The sequence below is a fragment of the Tyto alba genome, unplaced genomic scaffold (genome assembly GCF_018691265.1).
Source record: "Tyto alba isolate M040663 unplaced genomic scaffold, T.alba_DEE_v4.0 Super-Scaffold_12, whole genome shotgun sequence".
Lineage (NCBI taxonomy): Eukaryota > Metazoa > Chordata > Aves > Strigiformes > Tytonidae > Tyto > Tyto alba.
The window spans coordinates 5,043,229-5,066,769 of NW_024881274.1; the positions used below are offsets into that span (position 1 = coordinate 5,043,229).

Sequence of the window (23,541 nt, forward strand, 5' to 3'; positions counted from 1 at the left end):
CTCCTGACAGTGTTTTAGAGGCGATGCTGCAGAGCTGCCCCGGCCCCGGGGAGCTGCCAGCCCAGCAGATCCTGCAACCCAGGGCCACAAATGACCTGAAACATGGGATCTGCTTGCTGGAAAATTGGTCTCAAAGAGGGCAAAGCACAACTGAGAAGGCAGGAGCTACCCCAGGGGTCCTGCCTGCTTACAGGCAAGCGCCGATGGGTAAAGAGAGATGTGGGGCTGGAAGAGGTGGTTGCTGGCTCCCATCACATCCGTGCTGCTTCCCCGCTTTGGTTGCTCTTTGTGGTGTCTGAAAGGTCCTTGCACTTCCCCAGATCTCTCTTGGCAACTGAGGAAAGGGCAGAAAGCACACCCCGAGGAGGACCTAGGTGGCTGGACATGTCCCCGCCTTGGCTCAAGTGACAGCAGCATCCTGCACGCTGGCAATTTCCGCAGCTGGTTTTCTGGGGGGAACGGGGGGCAGAGGGAAGCCCCATGCTGATAATGTACTGAAAGTAAATGAAATTAAATAAGCAAAGCAGCACTTGCAGCTCCTGCCTTCCCCCCTGGGTAATTCAATTCGAGCGCTCGCGCTGATGGGATCTCGCCGGGGCTGCCTCCGTCACCCCGCTGGGGCCTGGATTCTTAACATCTAAATAAAAGTTTCACTCAAGCATTTCTTATGCTCCTGCCAGCGGGATCAGCGAGCTGGTGTTGGGCACATTAATGTAATATTCATACTCGCAGGGTCTCTCTGTGCATCCGGCAGCACCGTCCCATTTTCATAATTATAAATGTCCCATAAAATGACATTTAGATTTGCATTAACAAAAGGGGTCGGAGCTTGGATTTGAGAAGACAGTGTGCCTTTTTACCAGTCAGATGCTCGGCGTCACTAGGGAAAAGCCTGGGCATGTTTGTGCCAGGCAGGTGCCTGGCTGAGCGTCCTGGGGGGTGCCAGGTTGGTGTCCTGGGGGGTGGCAGCGCAGGGGACACTGTGGCCGCTGCTCACAGCTACTCTACCAACCTGTCTGGGGCTGATGGGCTGCCTGCTGCAAAGCCCTGTCCTGAATTCAAGAAGGTAGCGAGTACCATTAGAGGCAGAGGCAGTGCAGGGTCCCACCTCGGAGGGTGCAGGAGCTGCTCGGGACATTATTTTGCACATCCCACCGCATTGGGAAAATTCTGATACTGGCCAGTCTGAACTCTGCAAGGAGATTTAGGTCCTTTCCAGCATCCTGGTTTGTTTTCGTTATAAGAAAAATAATAAACCTGATGTTCAGCGCTATTTGTAGGCAAGTCTCAATTTCCTCTCGGCTCCCTGACCGCTTGTGCAGCGAGTGGCACATACAGAAGGTGAAACCCTGCTCCTCTCCACCCTCACCGAGGCTGCCAGGCTTCACTGCCCTGGAGCAGGCTCAGAAGTGAGCTCAACCCCACCCGTACTGGAGAGAAATGAGTTTTCTCCATGCGGGAAGGGACTGTTCATGTCCTCCAGGCATTGCAGAGGGGCAAGCTCACAGCACCCTGGGCTTCCCCTAAGCTGAACCGCCTCAGGGAGCTTTGCACAAGCCAAGGATTTGGTCTCTGAAGGATCCGGTTTCCAGCCAACAGAGGGGACAGACATAAGGGAGCCTTCCCCTCCCACCAACCCCAAACTTTGTGTGTCTGCCATTCGCGTCGAGACCCATTTGCCAAGGATTTATAGAGAGCCCAGAGCTTGCAAACTATCAAACACAGAAAGGAAAATAGCCTGTGAATGAGGGAGGTGACGGGGGGATGGATTGGGCCAAGAGTTGGATGTTTTTGAGAACCGCTAAGAAAACAAGAGAAGCTCTTGTGAACTGGGATTCTGGGAAGTTATTCATATGGAAAAGGCTGCCAAGGCTGGGCACCAAGGAGGTGGCATTTAGTTAGTCATTTTTTATTATACTTTAGTACAAATTATGATGACAGGAGAGGAGGGGGAGACCTCAGCAGCAAGCCATGGCTCGGGGACGCCCTGGCCCTGCTGGTTTTGGGGATGGGATGTGGCCACCACCTCGTGCGGTGATGCCAGAGCTCCTCTGTGGCCACAGGGTCCGTCCACCAGCCTGGGCGAGGTGCTGTGGTCTGAGTTAGACCTGAGTTAGACATCGGACAAGGGGATCATGTTTTCTGAGCCCATAAACCTGACCAGATCCTGCCTGCTGCCAAAGGCTCCCAGGGACCCAGCGAGCCTTGGCTGGAGGGTGAAGGGCTGAGCATCAGCCCCCAGAGCAGCACCAGCTGTGTAAATTGTGATCCTGGTTTCCTTGAGGACTTCTGGGAGCCTGCAACCAGGGTTGGGAATAACTGGTGAGATTGTGATAGACCATGATTTTCACCTCCAGCCACTGATCTGCCTTCCCAAGCCTCTTCTGCAGAGAAGGGGGCTGAAAAACATTGTGCTGAGGAGTTATGCAAATGGAAAATCCCAAGGCTTTGCTTTGCTTTGCTCTCTCTAGGATTGGAGGAGATCGCACCAAAGTCTGTCCAAGACACAGGTAACATTTTGAAGCAAGGATATCTGGAGAAGAGGTCTCGAGGTAAGGCCTGACAAGTACGTCATAAGATAAGGCTTGGGGATGTCACCTCAGAATTACCAAGAATTAAAGTTTTCAGATGAAGAACGAACAGGAAAATACATCTTTTCTGCAGATTTATCTGTAGGCACATGCAGAATCTTTCAGGCTTTTCTTAGGGATCGTACACACAGGGAGGGCACAGCCTTTATTTATTCTCTTTTGCAGATCATCAAACTGCATAAAGATTAAAACCCAGAAATTGAATTAAGAAGCAGCCCAGTCCTCTAAGGCAAGATGTGCCCTTCTAACGAGCACTACCTAATGAGGATAAAATCCCAGTGAAGACAAGGTAGTTCGTAGCATCACACACATTAGCAAGTTGAGATAAGGACTGTGAGTCAGCCTCAGGTTTATCTTGATTTTACTGACTCTTGTGAAAGCTACAAATTATTTCCTCATCACTCAGATTTTATCTTGATTTATTTACTGTATGACAGGTGGTATGAGGCAAGAACAGCCCTTCTTTCCTCATGGCCATCAGCTGAGCTGTATAACTGGCCCTGTGCATGTTTTAGCTTGCTCCAATTACAGAGTGAAAGACGTTTGCTTAAACCTCAGTTAGGGAGGTTTAACTCAAAGTTCTGTTCCCTCCCGGTTAGCAGGATTAAGGGTCAGCTCAGCTCAGTTCAGCACTGCCTGGAGAGCTGGGGAAGGCTTGCAGGGGCTCCAGCCTGGTCAGCTGGCTCTCCTTGGTTGAGGTTTTGTATATAAATTTGCTTGCCTGAATTTTGTGCCAGAGATCTGCAGGATTTTGTTGGGAAAAAAATTAGTCTTTCCCCTAAACACTTATCTGAGTCATACAATGAAAGAACAGAAAGTAATATTTTTTACTCCTTTTCTGTCCTTTTCTTTCTAGAGCACAGCTTTTTTGGCTCAGAGTGGCAGAAGCGGTGGTGTGTCCTCAACAGAAGGACCTTTTACTACTATGCCAATGAGAAAAGTAAGTTATGAGATATGAGGTATCTGCCTCTGGTCCCCAAACTGTGGGTGGCAGCTGAGGGTGCAGATAGGGCTGGAAAAGAGAACAGAAGAGCCCTTGCTGAAGGACAGGCTAATACCTGACAAGAGAAAAGCGCATACCGTGGAGGGTTGTAATTCCCTATCAAGGCATAACATGCAGGTTCTAGAAAGGTAAGTGTTAGCTTGCTTCACACCCCCTGCTTCCTCTCAAACACCTTTATAGGTATGGGACAAAAGAAGCGAGACACAAGAGTGGAGCTGCGTGTAAATAAAATGATGTACCAAGTTTTCCATTAGCCATCAGCTGGGCTTCAACCCCCTAAGTGACTGTATATAATCCATGTGTCAGTGTATATAAATATTTTGCAGTCATGCTCCATCAGGTACATATAAACAGACAGCTAATATCTCCAACAGAGTTTGGCATGATTAGATAGATGGCCTTCCTCTGTTCCACCCATCCAGAAACACGGCATGCTAATGGCTTACAAAATACACACGTATATCCTTGGTTTACAGTGACCAGTCTGCAGCTAGGACAGGATTAAACTCCAGTGGGTTGTGGGGATGAAGTTGGGTCTTTGTCCTTCTTCCATGTCCTTTGTCTGAGGATCTTGAGCACTTGTTGTTTCCAGACAAGCTTCCCCACTCCTCTCACCCTGTCAGGGGATGTGCAGGGGTGTGAGCTGCTAGCAGAGGTCGGTGTTGAAGCCGAGGGTTGATAGTTGGTTGTTTTTGTGAGGGACAAGTAGTTGTCAGCTTCCAAATGCTCTCCAGAAGACAACAGAGTGAAATAAACCTGTATCAATGGGCTGAGATCCTTCTACAGGGCTTGACCTTCACCCATGCAAATTTCTTAAGGATCTGCAAATCTAGAAAAGGTTAAGAGCAACAGCCTGAATCGTCTTCCCCCACTTCCTCAAGGGGATTCATAAAGAAATAATGAGCTGGGGTAAATAAAAACACCTCAGATAACTGCAGTGATATTCCCTCTCTCCACTCTGGCTGACACCAACCACGCCTGTGCATCGGCAAGATCCGCAGGCCAATTCTCAAAGGCTCCACTAGGAATTTCTTCCTGTACACCAGCCCGTTAATGCCTTACCAGCAGAATAGTCACTGGTATCATATTTCCCCAAGTACGCAGTGGTCTCTGCTTCATTACAACCAGCTCATCCCGTGCAACCTTCTGACCCTGGCAACCTTTTGCTGGCTGGTTGCAATCTCTTGAGGCTTAAAAGGGCATCCTCTTTACTGTGTCTTTATAAAGATTTTATAATATTCCCTGTGGATTTCCTGGAGGTAGGCATGCTTAGCCTGAAGGGGTTTTTTCTGGTTGTTTCCCATTGACACATGGTGTACCTCAGTTTCCCTACATGAGCAAAAGATATCTGTACCACCCAGCAGCACTTGATAAAAAAATGCAAGCTCCAGATTTAGCACGTTTCTCTTCTTCCAGGCAAGCAACCTAAAGGCAACTTCTCCATTGAGCACTATAGTGCCCGGCTGGCTTTCCATCTCCGCAAAGACTCTCGCAAAAGATGCTGTTTCGAGTTAATCTGCCCTGGCAAACGCACCTATGAGGTAGGAACTGAGGGAAGAAATGGACCTTCCATGCTGGTTTGAGCACTCAGTGTAAAAACACACAGTCCCAGGTCTGGGGACAGAGGTGCAGACGGGATCTGCAGCATCAGGGAAGCTGTGACTCTCCAACCCCCCAGTAAAACAAACCAAAAGGCACTGGAGAAGATGCTGATGCTTCTCCTTCTCGGCAGGTCATCTCAGCATGGGCTTTCACTTGGCACAAGAGTGATCCTGGGCTCTCTTTGGGGCATTTGTGGGGCACAAGAGTGAAGTGAGAATATAGGTTAGAAGCAGTAGAAGACTGGGTTTGGAAAGATAATTTTAAAGTAAGCAATTCAGAGCCAGGTTAAATTTAAACTGTCAGTTCGTTGAGTGTCCAGGGGGGAGCCTAAAAACTGGTGTAATGAAAAACCTGGCCCAATCCACACAGTGTGCTTGAGAGCTTTCCTGAGCTTCAGGGAGGTTTTGGATGTGGAGTGTTGGTTCAGAGTCAGTACAGTATATTCAGTGGGGATTGTGGTTTTCATCTGAATTATTTTAATGAATTAGGCTTGACAGCCTTCCTCTGGGATAGTCTAGCCTTGTTCCGCTTCTGTTTCCCTGTTTGGAATAGGGAGATAAAGAAGTGAAATGGCTTTCCCAAAGCCACAGGGTAGAGAATGGCAGATCCAGGATCCCCATCCCCTGTTCTAGCCACAAATCTTTTTCTTCTTCCTACATACAAGAACCAGCACAATAACAGGTGAACCTCTCTCCAGTTCACAGCCCCAAGCCCAGCCGAGGCTGAAGACTGGGTGGATCAGATCCAGTTCCTCCTGAAAGGTGAGCCTGGCAGCTTGGCCCAAGCCAGCGTGCCCTGTTTGTTTGGGCAGATCCTGGCAGCATCTTCCCACCTGGCTTGGGCTGCTCCCTCCAGCAACACGTGGGCTTGTGCTGGTTGCCAGGACCTTCCTGGGGTCCCCGTATCCCCTCTAAGCAAAAGAGAGGTTCTGAGGCTTTGCTCTTCTGAGCAGGTCGTTAAAAAGAGGAGGTTGCTCGGAGCCCACCTGTATTTGGTTTCAACTCCTCAGCGCTTTTGGCTGTTTTTAGAGAACAGAGCCCTGTGATCTTGCAAAGGCTGCAAGTGTCACCAAGTGGGACAAGAAAAGGGTGGGAATCGCTCCTCATTGCCAGGGTCACAGATCTGCTATTCTGTGCTTGGCTGATGAAGGATGGGCTGTTGCTTTGGCTCCACTGGAGTTGCTCCAGTTTGAGACCAGCAAAACTGAGACAAGACTCCAGTCCTGTGTATGGAAACCCTCTGGAATCCATAGGCAGCTCCCTAGGAATGGGATCAGGCTCAGTTCCTTGAGGCACTTGTTGAATTTGGCTTTGTTCTCTGGCGTTTGCCAGACTTCCTTGTTTTCTTCCTCTGTTTTAGCCTGTTCTCACCTTCCATCCCATTTTCTTTACACCAGGTGCTCATGGGCCAAGCAAGGGGACAGTTCACTCCCTGCAAGGTCCATCGTGAGCACAAAGTGCAGCAGCACAGGCTTTGTAACTTGATTTCAACTCACTGAAAGCACCAGCATCCAGCTGGTACCTTGATTTGCTCTTTCTCACCATGCTTTTGCTCTCTCCTGCCAGACATGAGCTCCCTCACTATCCCATGTGATGAGGAGGACGAAGAAGAGCTCTATAATGACGTGGACAGTTCTGACTCTGTGAACACAGCATCCCACAATACTACCCTGAATCAGGATGAGCCAAATGTTGAGGTGGACGAGGATGACATCTACGAGGTTTTGCCAGGTGAGCAACCAAAACCCGAGCCAACCCCTAGCCTCAGCCCTGCAAACACGGCAAGAGACCTTGGCCACACAACATATGTATCTAGGACTCTGCTGAGCTTAATGGACCCATAACTCAGAGGTTTGACCCCATTTCTTTGTTCAGACTGGTTGATGGACCACAAGAGCAAACCCTTTCTGTTCTGGTGACGTGGAGGGTTTGTAAATTCAGGTGAGGTGGCTTTTAGAGGCTGTGCCCTGTTCAGCTCGAGTAATATTAAGTTTGGTGAGAGTGGAATCTCTGGGCTGTGTTACCTGGAAAATCAGACTTTAGATGATGAAAATGCTCCCTTCTGGGCATGCAGTCATGGCTGTAACACGATTACTGGCCTTCCAAGAGATGATAAAATAACTGCATTAAAGACTAGCGCTTGTTCACTAACAGTGGATGAGGTCTGGAGGTAGCAGGGCAGCAGCTACTGGTTAAAGGAGCCAGGAGCAATCTTCCTGGCACAGAACCAAACAGCCTGCGAGGGTGACACGGTCTGCAATATTTCTTACACTTATAGCAGAAATCATGGTGTGACATGCCCCAGGGCTTGGTCGTGTCACCTGAGCCTTATTCAAACCCATGTGCTGTTCTGCCTCTGCACTAAGGTTGGGATCACCCAGCTCTCTGCACCCCATCCCCGAGAGCAGGGTCCCTCAGTGTTTGCCTTCAGAGATGAAAAATAGGTCCTTGTTTCTTCTTACTTATTTCAGAACTTCATATCTGTAATGATTAAAAAAAAAAAAAAAAAAGAAATGCACCAGAAAGTTTTATGGTGCCCAAGATCTTTGTCTTGTTATTGCTGCTGAATGAAATCTCTGCTCAGTGGTTTGCAAGTGGCATCCAGGCAGCTGCCAGGAGCGGAGCTGGGGCTCTGGGGCTGCCTGCACAATCCTCAGCCTCTGCCCATCTCTTGTCTTTCCTTCCTGGCCTTCCCTTCCTCTGCTTACATCCTCAGCTCTTCGGGGAGCAGCTTTCTCTTCCTCCGGGCGTAGCTACAGTAATCCCTGAGCTCAGCAGGACCCTCTGGGTCCCCAGGCTGGTGTGTGTGAGGTGCCGAGGGCTTTCAGCATCCCTGGCTGCTTTGGCAGCTGCATCCAACTCCGGGCTGCCGACTGCAGAGCAGAGATTAGACGTGAGGTTTGTTCCACACGGGGCTAATGGGGGATCCTGCTGGGAGCTTCCACAGTGTGGATTTAAGGACAGACCCCACCATTGCCCCTGCTCTGGGATGCAGAGTGTCTCGGAAGAGCTGGAGCTGCCCCTGCCAGCCACCTTCACCCTTGGTCCCCAGGGGTGTTGCTCTCCTGCTCCCACGTACAGATCCCCTGATGCTGGGGCTGTAGAGCATTGTGGTGGAGGAGGGAACATCCCAGCCAAACCCTTCCTTTCATTATGGGCTTTTACTGGTCTCTCTGTCCTGCCCATCCCAGCTTCTTAAAAGCTTGCTAAGAGGTTCCTAAGCCAGCCCGGAGAGTTGTGTCTGAGGCTGCTCGCTAGCCCAAACCCTGCAAGCAGCTTCAGCAGGGCGCTTGCAGTATCCTTCAGCCGTAGTGGCCATCCCAGGGGCTTTGCTGTCTGGCCAAGATTTACCCCCCAATTCCCTGCCAGCCTGAACACTGGTGGTGGCACGTTGCTGCAGAGGCAAAAGCCCAATGTGCAAGTGGTGAGAAACCAGTCGCAGGGCTCAGGGGCGGGTAGGAGAGGTCTGCTCTGCCTGGAGCTCATCCCCTCTGGCCCTTCCCACCCCTGGGAGCTCCAGCAAGTGCAGGGTAAGTCCCCATCCAAGCTGGGATCTCCTGGATCCAGCTACCTCCCTTGTGTCCCGAGTGAAAATAGAGAAAGAGGGAGATGGAAAAAGAGAAAGGAGGGGGTTGGGGGGCAGGGGGGGTGGAGATGAAGAGATAATTTCCTCAGCAAGTCATCGTCGTTAATGAAGTTTTACAAAAACAGATACAACCAAGGAAAAATAAAATTTCACAGGTGATAAATTTTTCCAATTTCCCTGGCAGAATTCGATAGGATTGTTAAATTAAGAGTGAAGGTGTCTGTTAGAAAGCAACGAGCAGTGATGGGTAATTTTATAGAGTGGAAAATTGAATCAAATTGCTACATTAAAACACAGCTCCTCTGAGAATCTGCCCAACGCCCAGGCTGCTCCGACACAGCGGTGGGGTGCGCAGCCCCCGGCTCCTCGGCCGTGCCTGGGGCTGGGGGCTGCTGGGGGGCTCTGGATCCCGGGTGCGGGTGCCCAGGGATGCCCACGGGGATGTGCTGCCCCAGTAAAGGCATTTTCTCAAGGGTGATGTGGCCGAGGCTGTGATGCTCCTCACAGGGTGTCGGCATGGGGGGAAGAAGTACAGCCCCCAGGAGACGTGTTTTTCAGCATTTCCCTCTGATGCATCACTGTGAAATCCAGATATTGGCTGAGATCAAGCACCCAGGCCCTGGGAAGGCAAAGGGCCGCTTCCCAACTTGTCTCAGAAAAGCACCCCGGGTGCAACAGGCTTCGGGGCTGCAGTGTGGGGGGGAGCTTGTCGCATCCCCCCGGGCCCCGCTCAGGAATTACAACAGCTCAGAATCTGCAAGGACTATGCCTGGGGCCAGCACGTTGCAGCAAAAGCCGTGGTGCTGGCAGGGACTCAGCACCACCCCGAGATTAGGACCTGCACCCGTGCTGCGGGCAGGGGGAGGCTGTGGCTGGCCCCGCCGCAGCGTTGCGAGAGAAGATGGGGTGCAGGAGAGCGAGTGGAGGTGGCTGTGGTCAGCTGAGGGGAAATGATGCCAGCCGCCCCCCCACCACGACGTTTTCCCGAGAAAAATCCCATGCGAGTTTTCTCCTTTCCTTCTGCAAAGGCTCCGTCCATCAGCCGCGGGGCGGCCGGCCCTGAGCAGGCCAGGCAGAGCTGGGGATCGGGCACCGCTTGGGGTTTTCCTCTGAGCACCTTTTGCAAAAGGCACGGAGTGAGTGGTCAGCAGGGCAGAGGCTTTGAAAAGAAAGGGAAACTGAGGCACGGAGGACTGAAACACAGGAGAGGACCTTGTCCAAGCCGTGGAGCGGTCAGCTGCCCAGCTAATGTCTCAGGTGGGCGATGCAAACAAGGATGGGGGTCCCTGGCTTTGATTTCTGGTTGGGGAATGCCTCGTTTCATCAAATATGGAAAAAAATGGGCTGAGATGGAGAGGGGCCTCCTCTGGAAAGGCTCCCCAGCTCCTGCCTGGCAGGCTTGCGTGGCTTCTGGAGAGCAAGGATGTGGGGGAGCAGCAGTTCTATATGGGGTGAGGGGCTGGGACCCGGGGAGCTGCCTGAGCTCGTGAGGGGTTGTAGATGTGACTCCCCGTTCGCTGTACCAGCAATGGGGGACCTGCTCTGCAATCTGGGGGGGGGGGGGGGGCTCCCAGGAAAAAGCGGGGAGGAATCAGGGATAGATACATCCACCCCAGGATGGTCGGGACACCCACGGCTGCCCAGCACCCACGTCCGGGCAGGGAGCTGGCAAGCGCTCGCCCCTTCCACGTGCAGGATTCGCGCAGTTTTGCTCCTCTTGGAAACCCGGCGGCAGCATTTCCTCCGCGGCACGTGTTTCCCTGCGCCGGCCGTCGCTTCCCAAGGGAAGGGCTCCGGGAAGAGGTTTCCTGAGGACAGCCTGGCTCCGGGATGGAAGCGGTGCCCGCAGGATGCGGGCGCGAGCCCAAGGGGTGTGCGCGGCACGGAGAGGAGGAGGGGGCGGCCGTGGGGAGACCCTGGGCACGGGTGTCACCCGCAGCGGTGGGGGAAGGATGCTGCCCCGTGTTGGAGGATGGCTCCGGGGTTTTCACAGTGCACAGGAGCCAGTTGGAGTGCCCTCCATCTCATGCCAAAATGGGATTAGGGGATTCGGTGCTATCGGTTAAAATACAAAGGAATCCAGCTGCGAGGGTTTGGGGGCACATGTGTGGGAATGATGCGGGGAGAGCGCTGTTACGGATACATTTACTTTCTCTTTTACAAATGCAAAGAGCAGGCAAAAGCCACTTTCAATAATTTATTTTAAAATCAATGCTAATGAGGTTCTGTCTCGTCAGTGGCCGAGCTTTACAATAAAGTCTGATTTATTTAGAAAAGATTTTTGGTGCCGCTTCCCGTCTAATGGGGGAGCAGTTTGCAGTGACCCTCCAACTTGGGATGCAATTTGTAATTGGCAGCGGAGGTCTGACCTGGTTTGCATTGATCAGCGCCGGGTGGGAGAGACGGCTGGGGCGGGGGCCACGTCCTCGGAAAGGCACTTCCCTGCCCGGGTGCCGTGGGAGCAGCAGAGGACCCAGGCTTGGCTCCTGCTGGCTCTGCCTAAAGGTGACAGCAAAGCCGCGTCCCCTGAGATGCAACCGGGACACCTCCTCTGCACCAGGCTCCCCAACAGCCCTTTGCCAGCAGCAGCGTTGCGTTTTGTTTATATTATTTTATTAGGTTGCTTCTAGTCTTCGTGGTTGCAGAAGGAAGCCTGGGCTGGGACGGCAGCTAATGTGGGTGCTGCGCACCCGGCTTGCCCCAGCACCCAGAGCAGCTCAAGCTGGATGGGTTGCACCTGGCTTGGCGTTAAGTAATCCTATTTAAACTTATTTATGTGTAGATCCTTGCTCCCATCAGTCTCTAGCCACTTTTGCAGGACTTCCCTGTGACTTCCAGCCCTTCTGTCCTTAACCTTTTCCATTGTATCATTTCTTATTAATTTCTTGCATCCTCTTTCCCCATCCTCCATCCCCTGCCCTCCCGTGCCTGCGGTCCTTTCTCCTCCTCAATTTCTGCTTCTGTCCCCCATCCTTCCTCTCCTCTCTGTCCTGGCATTTCCCCTCAACGTCTCATTTTCTCCGGGCTACGAGTCCCGCACAGGAAGCATCTCTTCCTATAGGGCACTAGGCAAAGTGCTGCCTAAATTTATGAGGCTATAATAAGTGATTTGTTTTTACCAGTGTTAACAACAATTCATATTTTTATGCAACTCGTTTTAAAATATTATCTGTGACTTCCTCCCTTCCACTCTTCACAATTAAGCTGGGAATTTATTATTCTGACAGTCGGATGCTCTCACAGCCCTCTGCCTGCCTAGGGGTTTGGTGCAGCAGTAATGCTCACAGCCCTTCCGTGACTTCTCTGCTCTGTTTGCCCCCCAGATGAGGAGCTGGACCCCCCCTTCCCAGAGGACAGCAAGGGTGCCGGGAGCAGACAGAGAAGCGGTAAGAGCCCACCCTGCTTTGGCCAACCCAAGGGACCTCCAGGTCATGGCTGGGGGTGTCTGAGTCCGGCCGTTTTTGAGCATCCTGGGTGGTGGAGGGTGGGGGGTGGCACCAAGAGCAGATGGATGGGTGACAGAGGAGACTCTGCAGCTGGTGAAGTTCAGGTAACCCGGGCCTGGGGAGCTCTCCCCATCTTCTCCATGCTATGGGCATGGGGGATGCCTCTCCTTTTTGGCCGGGCACCCCATGGCCTTAGTGAGCTCTCCACAGAGGAGCCCCAACATCCATCCCCTCTCCTGCCTGATGAGATCTGTGTGTGAGGGATGTCCCAAGGAGACACCCCCATCCCTGTCCCTCATCCCATCCTGGACTGCGGAGTGGGATCCAGCCCTCCCGGTGCATCCCAAGGGGCTGGGGAGAGGCACTGGGGCAGAAGCAAACTGGGAAGAGGGCAGGAAGCGAGTCACGGCCCAGAGGAAGCCTCTGCAGGGAGGGATCTCGCCGCGGGAAGCCGGAAGGATGCGCACCATCACCCCAGGAACCAGCGCCGGCAGCCCGAGAGCCTGTCACGGTCACCAGGGCCCCCACCCCTGCTTTTTCCTTAAGGACCTGCACCGTGGGATGGGAGCGGAAGGTCTGTTTCCTCCCCGGTCCCACCTGCTTCACTTTCCATCGCCGCTTCCGCCCCGAGGCAGGAAAGCAGCGCTTGTGTCCGAGCAGCCGGGGCTGGACGGACCAGGGGCTTCCTGCTCGCTCCTCGCCGTGTGGGAAAACACATCCTCCTGGCAAAGCCCAGCTCGGGAGAGCTTCCCGAGCCATCCTCCCGCTCCAGAGCTCGGAGGGGATGGTCTCACCCTGGTGATGCTCAGCTCGTTGGGGTGCCTGCCCGGCCGGGGACCCGCTGAGGCGTCCCGCTAATGGGGTGACGGAGACCCGAGGGGTTCGGTGTTGGGTGCTGTGGGTGGTGGGCGGCTAAACCAGCTTCACACGTGCTTGTGCTCTCTTGAACGCGCGAGCACCCCAGGCTGGTTTACCCCTCCCAGCAGTCCGAGAGCCCTCGTGCCCAACTTCCCAGTGTTTCTGGAAAGCCTGATCCAGCGGTTCCCTTTAGCCAACATCAAACCCTCTCGGATGTTTCCTGGGCAGTTCTTCCCAAGCCTGTTTCTATCAAAATCTTGGTAGTACAGACAGGGTTGAGTCCCAGCTGCTTGCAGAGACCGGAGCAAATCAGCCTTTCTCCACTCCTCATGGTTTTGTGGAGCTTGTTTCTTGCCCCCCCCCCGGCACGATGACTTATTTGGCCACTGGAGCATGTGGCAGCTGCAGCCGGTACCAGCACCCAGAGCTTGGAAAAAACGACATCCTGATCTTTATAAACTGTGCTGTGGTCATAAAGCAGGACCGCGCGCTTTTCCTGGAGTCTCTTCAGCACAGGGTAAGGAAAGCAGAAGGTGATGGGACATGCATGCACACACACACGTTTTTCTTTGCCTTTCACAACTGCCCCAGCATTTAAACCTCCGAGGGATCAAGTGGCAGAAAAGCAGCTCCCCCGTGGGTTTTCCAGCTTGAGGGTGGGAGTCAGCGTGGAGCAGAGCACAGCTCCGTGACAGGCTGGTGCCAGAGGTGATGATGAACCTGCACCCCAAGACCACCCCGAGGAGTTTGGCTCTTGCCTGTCACAGCCCTGCCAGCCATTTAAGCACCCTGCTCATACTCATTAGCATCTGCCTGGCGGTTGTAATTGTTGTTAATCGTTATAACTGGTTTAGTTATTAGCATTGTCATGATTGCTTTAAGTCCTGTGTCTGTTTTTACACTAAATAATACATTAGACTCTTGCTTCTGAAATGCTGGGCTGCATTTCAAGAGGGAAAGGTTATCGCGGCGCCGGGAACCCCGACCCTCGTGCCTTTTGCCTTGGTAATTTCTTCTTCTGTCCAACTGGACCAAGGGCAAGAAAGAGATGCCGGGAGTCCTTGAGCAGAGGGCCGGGCTGCAGGGAGGGAGGGAAAGGGCTATTTCTTAATTATATCACACGGCCAAAGTGCCAGATGAGCATTTGGCTAATGGGAAACCATTGTTTCTAATTTCTAAGAACCACAAGGATGCCACGATGCTGGAGCAGCCCAGCAAATCCAGCTGAGAGCTTCAGGCTGCTCCTGCCAAGACACCCATTTGCTCTGCTCAAGGCTGCTTAGTCCCTGCCTTCTGCGCTGGACAGGCTTCGGGGCTGCCGCTGCAGCGCGAGCTTACCAGTTGAATACAAACAGAGCAGAATTCCTCTACTTTGAAAATAAAAAAGCCTCGCAGCCTGCCTCCTGTCACAGTCCCCTGCGCTTAGCGTGGCAGGAGGTTTCACCTAGCATGAGCACAGCAGTGAAAACCCCTGAGCTGCAGACGGTTGTCATTAGGTTTCAGCATCAACAGGCTTCTGAAGCAACGTGCCTGAAGCAAAGGGGTCGGGGTGGATTGTGACTCTCCCACAGCCTCTTCTTGGGGCTGCTCAGGCTGCAGAAGAAAATGATGCAGTTGTCACATCTGGCTGATTTTCTTAATGACTCCAGGGCCTATAAACATGGGAGCAGGCTCTCGTCCCACTTCCATCGGTGTAAATCAGTCGCACTGAAATCACGGCTCTGCCCTGAACACAGATTTAAACGTCTAGACAGGGTGCTGGGGCTTTTGAAATGTAACTTATTTTCTGTAAAATTGAACAGAATTAATACAGGAATCCTGGGATAGTTTGTCTGGATCCAACCCACATCCCACCCAGCCTGGAGCTGGCAGGTCAGGGGGGTCGCGGGCATCCACCATCCCCTGTGGAGGCTGCAGAGTGAAGTTCTCCTTGCCTGGCCTTATCTCTAAGTGCTAAAATACAAGCCAGGATGTCTTTTCTGCGAACGGTCTCAATTTTAACAAGATATTCTTGGTAGCTGGCACAAACATCTTTGTTGCTTTTGAAGCTGTGGCTGGGAATGGAGCGCAGAGCCTGGCCGCGCTTTCATCGTGAAGCATCTTCCTCGTCTCATACAATTAATCCTGACCTTTTGAAGGCAGGATTGGAGGGAGGAGTGAGATCTTCCAGCTGACAGCGTTGGAAAAAATACACCAACTTTTGGGAGCAAGAACCTTCCTGTGGGCTGGAAAACTTTCTCCCTTTGTACTCGCAGAGAATCATGCCCAGGCTTGTGCGCACGGCTCCTGCAAAGTCTCTGTTTTACCAGGGGCTGCTCCTTGGCAGGGTGGCAAGACGCCTCCAAGGTCATCAAGGATAAGCAGGGCAGAGCAGATGCAGGATAGGGAGGCACCTCCCAAGTGTTCCTGGTAAACGAGGGACAACTGGGACAAGGCTGACTGTCCTGGGGGAGCTCCAGGTGGGGAATGGGCGCTCTGGGTTCTGGAAATGTCTTGTAGGAAAGTATATTTTCTATCTCAACCCAAACCCCCTTCCCTTCCCACTACATTAATGACCCAGAGCAGACCTCTGAAGAGGAGCAGAGGCCGATTTGGGGGATCTCTATGTTTAAATCTCTTTGCTAGCAAGTTAATGATGATGCTCCACAGAATTACTGGTATTTTAGATACCAGCAGAGCAACTATTTCCCAGCCTTCTCTCACAGGGGACACCAGCAGGTCGGTGCCAGGCGCCGTCCCCCCTGTACCAGGTTATTCACCACATTGCCGTGTTGTCCTCACACCCTCCCGTAACGACCTTTTGTGTTAATTACACAATTTGCTGGCTCCTACCAAAGCTGCTGCTTGCCTCATCCTCCTGCTCAGCGCCTGCCTGCCCTGATATTTCCTCTGTCTCCAGTTCATAACCTCTGGTTCCTGCACTTAGCACAAGCTTAAATAACTCAGTAGCTCCTACTCCTTCTATTCCCTTCACAATCTTTTCCTCGCCACTGTGTGCTCCCCCTTTAATACTTTCCAAAGGATGCAGACCTACTTTTTTTTTTTTTCCCAGCCTTTCTATTTAAGTTCCCCAAGTCCCTGAGTCATTCCAGTTGCTCCCTGCTGTGCCATTATCCATCTCTGTAATGTCCTTTTTCATATTTAGGTGATCAAATCTGGGCACAGTACTCCAGATGCACCCTTATCACTCGGTCCCTTATACCATATTAGAAACATTTCCTCCAACATGTGCTCGATATTTTCTATTTATGCTTTCTGGGCTTGGTTCAGCCGCGTGGCAGAGCAGCACAGACTGCTGGTACAGCCCCAGTGCTCAAATCCGCCCCCCTGCTAAACGTGGTTTTACTGACTTTAATTATCCATGGGGGTCACATCATGGAGACGTCCATGTCGTGACATCTGGATTCACCCCCACTTTGGTGCTGTGCCATCAGAGCAGGCTCCTGCCTGAAGCCTTTGGTCCAGGAGCATGTTTTAACTGTCGTCTTGTGTGCTTGAAAACTGGGAATCTGGGGGGGTTGGGGTGGGTTTTTTTGATTCTGTAAAGGATCTGTTGGTTGTGCTGGGACAAGTCACTTCTCCAGTCTGCGAACTGGGCAGAGCAGCATCTCCTCTGGTCATTGTTTCTGCAAGATCTTGGCATCAGGCTCAGCTGGTCCCATCACAAGGTGGGATGCTTTCTCCCCCCATGGCGGACACCCATCTTTCGTGGTGGCTCTGGTCTCTGGGCCAGTTTCTGGGGTGGGAAATGCCATTCTGAGATGACAAAAATGGAAATGTTCTGTTCTGGAAATGCTGCTGCGATATTTTCCAGAAAACCCACGCGCACATTTAGCCCAGGGCGGTCCCCAGCCTTGGCACCGTTTGACAACAGTCTCATCAGCCCAAACCCACGGCTTTCAGCAAACAGATCACTTGCCTCTCCAAAGAAAAAAGGGAAAAAAAAAAAAAAGAGTTTGCTGGTTCCCTTCTCTTTCTACAGCAGGCTGTGACCACAGGCACTGAGCAAAAGCTCTGCCTTCCCAAACTCACAGCTCAGTGGGAAGATCCAGACCTGAGCTATCATATTGTATCGTGCTGTAAGAAGGTTTGGGACCTTCTCTGACCTCCCAGGAATTTGGGGTGAAGGCAGATGTTTGCTCCCTGCTCTCCTCCCATCCCTGATCCTGCTCCGGGCGCTCCCGGTCAAGCAGTCGGTGCTGTTTGCTCGCTGCGTGGGCCCTGCTCCACTGACTGCAATCCCCTGCCTGGGCTCTTTAATTAATAAATAAACTTGGCTATCACCTTCCCCAGCAGCGTCCTGCCAGAGGCCCCATGCAAATACCGACGTTAATTAACAGTATTCCTCTTCCATGCCCTCTGGCATGGCCAGTAACTAGCTGTCACCATGGCAGGGACACTGCCCAGCCGAGCTGGTGCCACGTGTCCCCTCCTTGACCAAATTACAGATGCCCACCTTGGGGACAGCTTGGTTTGAGCCCGAGAAGGAGATGAGGGACTTGGGAGAGAGGGGAGGCATCTTTGGTTCCCTTTGTGGTTTGCAGTAAGCAGCTTTAATTCAGGGTTTTCTGAAACAGAAACATTTACCAACTTGTTTTCATGTATTTAGTAGATAGTTCTTGCATTTCTTTGTTGACCAGCCCCTTTTTCTTGCAGTACCTCTTTGGCCTTCTGCCTTTTAATTGAAATGCAAAATGAATAACACCAGCATTTCCTTCCTTTCCCCAACAAATACCAGCCCCTCTTCCCCAACACACCACCCCACAACCCCAATATATCTCCATAAAATTCACTGTCACCCTGACCTCTCTTTTTTTTTTTTTTTTTTTTTCCCCAGGTGGTCCCTGGCGAGATTACGCTAATTACTACCAAGGCATGTGGGACTGCAGCGGCGAGCACCCCGACGAGCTCTCCTTCCACCGCGGAGACCTCATCTACATCCTAAGCAAGGTAAGAGCGTCGGTGGCAGCCCCATGTTCACTGTCATGGGGCTGGGGCTCAATTGTAAGGTCAAGAGCTGATGAAACCAGTAAAAATCAAGGTCCAAAGCAGTTAAATGAGCAATTTAGTGGAGGGGACCCCGGCATCCCGCTCCCCACTCCGTGACTGCCCCATCAGTGCCACTCCTGCCCTGTATCCCCTGCCTTCACACGTGGCATTTCAAATGCCCCAAAGCAAGCTTTTTTTTTTTTTTTTTTTTTTATTTTTTTTCACGGTAATGGAGTCTGTACGTGCTGTTGCTCAGGTATTACAGGGGTAATTGAGTTGCTCAGCCGGGTGTGACCAGGGCTCCCTTCGGCAGGCGTGCGCAGGTGAATAAATTAAGTGTTTGCATTAACGGGTCTGCGGGGGCAAGAGCAGAGCCAGTGGTGCCTGTGCCCCTCTCCCGCCCTGCTTGTCCCCGCAGGGCTCTGTCCTGGCTCCCAGCCGGTCCCCACCAGACCACAGTGGCCCCAGCCAGCAGCAACGAGCTGGGGCAGTTCCATTTTTATGGGCGATGTTTTGCAATGTGCTTTGCACCCCGTTATGGCACGAGAACAGCGATGATCTTGGAGGGGGGGGGGGGGGGGGAGAGTTGCATTTTGCTAGTGATGAGTTTTGCACCCTGATATGGCACGGGAGCAGCGATGGACTTGGGGAGGGGGGCGGGGGGGTGCGCTTTGTTTTGCAATGCACTTTGCGCCTCGAGGTCAGCAGTGAACCAGGGGAGGGGGGTTGCGTGGTCTGGAAGGTGTTTTGCAACGCGCTCTGCACCCCGATCTGGCGCGGGGGGCGGCGATGAACTCGGTGGTTGTGCCCCTCCCGCCCTCGGTGGGGCACCCACCTGGGGAAGGTCAAGTGCGCCCAACGCGGGGAAGGGCAGCAGTGGCTCAGCGGCGGTGGGGAGGGATGTTTGGAGCTGAAGAGCCCCTCCAAGATCGCGTTTGATGGCTGAAAAAAAAAAAAAAAAAAAAAAAGAAACAAAACAAAACAAAACTAAAAAAAAAAAAGAGATTTAGTTTGGCATCCTGGTGTAGCCACAGGATGGACATGGGCCGATCAGACGCCACAGTGATGGGCAGGAGAGCGGCAGCAGCAGCTTCAGGCCTCAAATTGGAGGTTTTGTCCATCCGTGAGAGCCCTCGAGGCCTGACCCATGGTGCGGGCACCCTTCGCTCCCACAGCCCCGAGCCCGGGGTGGGGAGGGGGGGGGATGACCCCCCTCCACCACCCCGAAGGTTTGCAGCCGCCGCGGCCCGTGGCTGTTTTTAGCCGGCGTGTTTGAGGCAGCTCCTGCGCATCCCCGTGGAGGCAGCTGCATCCCTGGCAGCAGCAACCAGCAGCTCTGAGCCTGGGCTTCGCCGGCCCTTTCTGGGAGGCTGAAAATTCCCCATCCGTGGATCTCCAAGCACTTTACGGCGGCATTTAAGCGACTTGCTGCCCCCCCGGGACGGGGCTGACATGCTCCAGGCACTGAACCCACATCACCTCATTTATCCAGGAGGGTGACACCAGGAGCAACCCACGGATGTCCCTGGGGGTAGATACCCACAGCCCCCAGTGCCCACGCCGCTGCCGGCGCCTCCGTCCATCCCACCGATGGCTGAGTGGGTCGGCTGTGTCGTCCCCCCCCCCCTTCCCTCCCCTCCCCGTGCCAGCTCGGGGACACAGCTTGGAGTCACGGCAGGGTTTTCGCTCTCTTCAGTGGCTCCAGATTGCAACTCTTGTGCTGGCTTCCTCACACGTAACCGATCGGTCCTGAGAGCTTTTCCCCCGTAAATTACTTTGCGCGACGGATGCTCGCGGCCGCCGCAGAACGGAGGCGGCGCGGGGCCGGGGGGGGGGGGGGGGGAAGGAGGGAGGCGGCGAAGGGAGGGGGGGGAAAGGTGTTTGAAAAGCCTGTTCACTCAGCTGCATTTTAATTTCCTTTTCAATCTTGTCCCAATTAATTTCGCAGAATTAATCTCACAGAAGCAAACTCGGCAGCATCGAGGCTGCCGTTTTAGCGGTGCGGTCGCTCTGTCTGAACATGAAATAGTAGCTAATATAAAAATCCATCTGGTGTGTTTGAAACACACGCCGGCTGCTGCTCGGGTCCTGTCTGACATTTTGAGCATCAGCAGCGGGGAAAAGCGATTTGGGGGTTAGTGGACATCAGTAGCTGGGGGGGGGGGGGGGCGAGACTTGACAGCCCTGGGGCTGGGGGATGCTGTGGTGGAGGGGATGCACGACCCTGCCCGGGGCAAGGGCAGCATCGTCACCCACCCCATCCCTCCTTGGAGCAGGTCACTTCGGTCCCATAGCCCCGACCCCTCGCCTGCGTGCCTCTGCCAGCACTGGGAGGCTTGAACTGGGAGTCCAGGGAGTGCCACTGTCAAGGGCTTTTCTCATCGTTCCCCCTCCAACCCAGACAGGAGGCTCCTTGTTGCACCCCAGTGCCACCAGTGCTTCGCTGGGCCCCGGTGCTGCAGGGATAATGGGGCTGGGGGGGGGGTCACAGCTAGAGCTGGCTGAGCTGCAGAGCCCGTACCCCACCTCATCACCCTGCTCTTGCAGGGACCCCCAAACTCTGCTACCCCGCTCGGTGCAGCCCAGCTGGGCTAATACATGGGGAAATTAATTTGGGGAGGGGGGAAGCAGTAATCCCAATAAAACCCCGGCACCGCATCCCTTTCCCCGGCACCGGTCCCCTGTCCCCTGGCTGAGTGATTTGTACGTTATGATAATTATTTGAATGCAGCGAGACTTCCTATTTTAAGTGGGCTTAGTTGGATGTGACAAGCAGGCCATAAAACCGGATAAGTTAATTCTCTCAATTGCTTTCAATGAAAGCAGGGGGGGAAAGGGGGGAAGGGAGGGGGGGGGGGGGGCGCATATTCCCATACCCCGGACCCGGAGCGAAAGGCGTGTGGTGACATCTAGTGGCATTTTGCCTGGATTTGGGGCCATCTCGCTCGTGGGGAGAGGCCGCAGGGGTGGCCACGGCCCCCCCTCCCGCCCCCCCTTCATTCGCTGAACCTGGTGGGTGACGGAGCCAACGTGTAACGAGCCCGGTCGGGGCTCAGCGCGCAGCTGCATCCCAGGGTGGTGGGCTCAGCCCCCCCGGGGGTCTCTGGTGGGGTGGGCTGTGGAGATGGGCCCCCAGGGCTCGGCGGCCTTCGGCTCCCATTAATAACCCCTCTGGGAGGCTCCCGAGTTGGGAGGGATGGGGATGGGACGGCGGGGTCAGCTGGAAGGCAACGGTCACCCACCGGTCAAATTCAAGCGAGGGCCATCCTTCCCCCGCCGGCCCCCTCGCCCCCCCGGCGGGAACCAATCGTCCAGAACAAGCCCCTGGCAGCCTCATTCCTCCCAGGTAATTTTTATAAATGAGGGGACACCCACCGCCGGCGAGGACAAAAGGGTGGCCGAGCGCCGGGGAGGCAGCGCCGAGGATGCCCAGCGCCCGCACAGCCCCGATGCTGCGTCCCGAATTTTGCCCCACCCGTGGGGGCTCACCCACACGTCCCCGTTGCTACTGTCCCCAATTTTGCCCCAACCCCCTCGCTTTCACCCCAAACTGAGCATCGTGCCAGTTGCTCCGAGTGTGCCATCCCGCCTTCCGCGGTGGCTGACCCCCGTCCCCACGGGGCGGTGGGGACCGTAGCAGGGACACGTGGTGGCCCCTTCCCCCTGGTTGTGGTACCCCAATTCCAGCCCTGACGGTCTCAGGGGGGGCTGCTGAGACATTGCCCCCCCGGCCCGTGAACTTTTGGGCTGGCACGTGGTTCTGCTGGAGGGCTTTAAGGTTTAAGGCGTACTCTGACCATTTATTTTGCACTGAAATTTATAATAAATGCTGTTAAAGACTTCGGCTTTGACAGAGGTAATAATAAATTCACTGTTAAAGACAGTAGTTTAATTCCTTATACCCTCCAATACTGCGCAGAATAAACTATATTCATCACCGAGTAATTTTTTACCACATAAATCTTTAAAACTAACCGTCGTAGGCTGTTGAGGCTGAAATATTGTGAATTTATTAGATATGCCCATGTAGTATTGGATTCAGAGGTTTCCATTCGAATATATTACAGGGGAAATTTGTGTCTTTAAGTGTGACAATCCTTCCATTTTCCAAAGCCAGCGTTACAACCAGCAGCTCCTCCAGAGTCAACTCTGCCTTTATTAGACAGAGATTTAGTAACGAGCCCCTTGCTAATCTGCTGGGGAGGTGGGGGTGACATTTGCTGCGATGCCCTGTTTCAAATGGGTGGCTGAAAAAAAAAAAAAAAAAAAAGAAAGAAAAAAAAAAAGAAGCTTTTTGTGTCCAACATAACAAATGCCCAGCGATTTCTCAGCTTATTTCATAAATGGAAGTGGAAATTTCACTTGGGGTTGCGACAACGGGAAATATTAAAGCAGAGCCTCGTCATTAAACCCATCCCTCCCCGGCCATAACTTTCACAGGCTGCTGTTGTTTTATGGATCTACATATTATATACATATATATGTGCGCGTGTGGGTAGATGGATGCGAGCTGTTTTTATTTGGGGGGTGGTTAATTGGCAATAGAGGGAACGGGAGGAGACTTGAGGATGAAACCCCAGTTGCACGTAGGCAGAATAGGTGAGGAAGGGTTTAAATCTGGCATCGATTTGCCGAGAGGTGACGGGCGACACCTCTGCCACCCTCACAACTTGGGATTTTTATTTGTCTGAGCCTGTTGAGCACCCGTGTTTCGAGCAGGCAGCCTTGTTTCCTTTGCTAATGTAAAATACCAGCAGACAGTAGAAATCTTTGTTCATTAGAGAGAGACGGAGATAATTATAAAACCATCTCCCGGTTCATGAGGCGCGGGTAACATTTAAACCAATTGATGTGGTAACATTTAAAGCAGTTATATTGCAAAATGTCACGTACGGTCTAGTTTCATTAGAGACGAGTTAATAGATGGATGGAATTGAAACTCCCAGGCCTGGGCATAAAATAAAAAGTTTCCCTTTGCTATAACTCAGCCTCTCCAGCCACTGTCGTGCCCTTCCCATGGACCAAATCCCCAAAGGTCTAAAACTTCCAGCGCTTCGTCCTCTCTGCAGCAGCCACAAATCAAGAGTTAAAAATGACACTTATGGACAACACAGAAACCCCGTGGTCGGGGGAAGGAGTGTTCGGAGGAACCCGGTTCGGAGGATAACGGTAACACACACAGTTTTTATTCAGCATCCCCCGATACGTGCTCTCCTCCACCCGAGGATGCTCACAAGCTACCGGTGTTTCGCGCTCGCTTCTGCACCGTCTCGTCTTTTCTCTGTTTTTTTTTTTTTTTTTTTTTTTTTTTTTCTTTTCCAAGCTGCTCCATCTGTAAATGAACAAACATCTTGGTTTTATAGCCTTTTGCTTTGTAACACGGAGGGGTGGAGGGGAAGGGGGGGGAAGTAGTGGAATGCCTAAGTAAGACTTTAATTCCAAATTCATTTACGCTATAGCGATGAAG

The 23,541-nt window shown here is 52.9% G+C and overlaps 1 protein-coding gene across 1 annotated transcript in view; it reads left to right on the forward strand.

Annotated features, from left to right (window-relative positions):
• Window positions 1–23,541, forward strand: part of SKAP1 (src kinase associated phosphoprotein 1) — a 156,439-nt gene that overhangs the window by 123,803 nt on the left and 9,095 nt on the right. Inside the window, exons 5-11 of the mRNA XM_032989632.2 lie at window positions 2,472–2,552; window positions 3,448–3,531; window positions 5,011–5,135; window positions 5,894–5,957; window positions 6,762–6,926; window positions 12,105–12,167; window positions 17,938–18,035. Of these exons, the coding sequence (XP_032845523.1) occupies window positions 2,472–2,552; window positions 3,448–3,531; window positions 5,011–5,135; window positions 5,894–5,957; window positions 6,762–6,926; window positions 12,105–12,167; window positions 17,938–18,035 (680 nt within the window). The remainder of the gene's footprint in view (window positions 1–2,471; window positions 2,553–3,447; window positions 3,532–5,010; window positions 5,136–5,893; window positions 5,958–6,761; window positions 6,927–12,104; window positions 12,168–17,937; window positions 18,036–23,541) is intronic.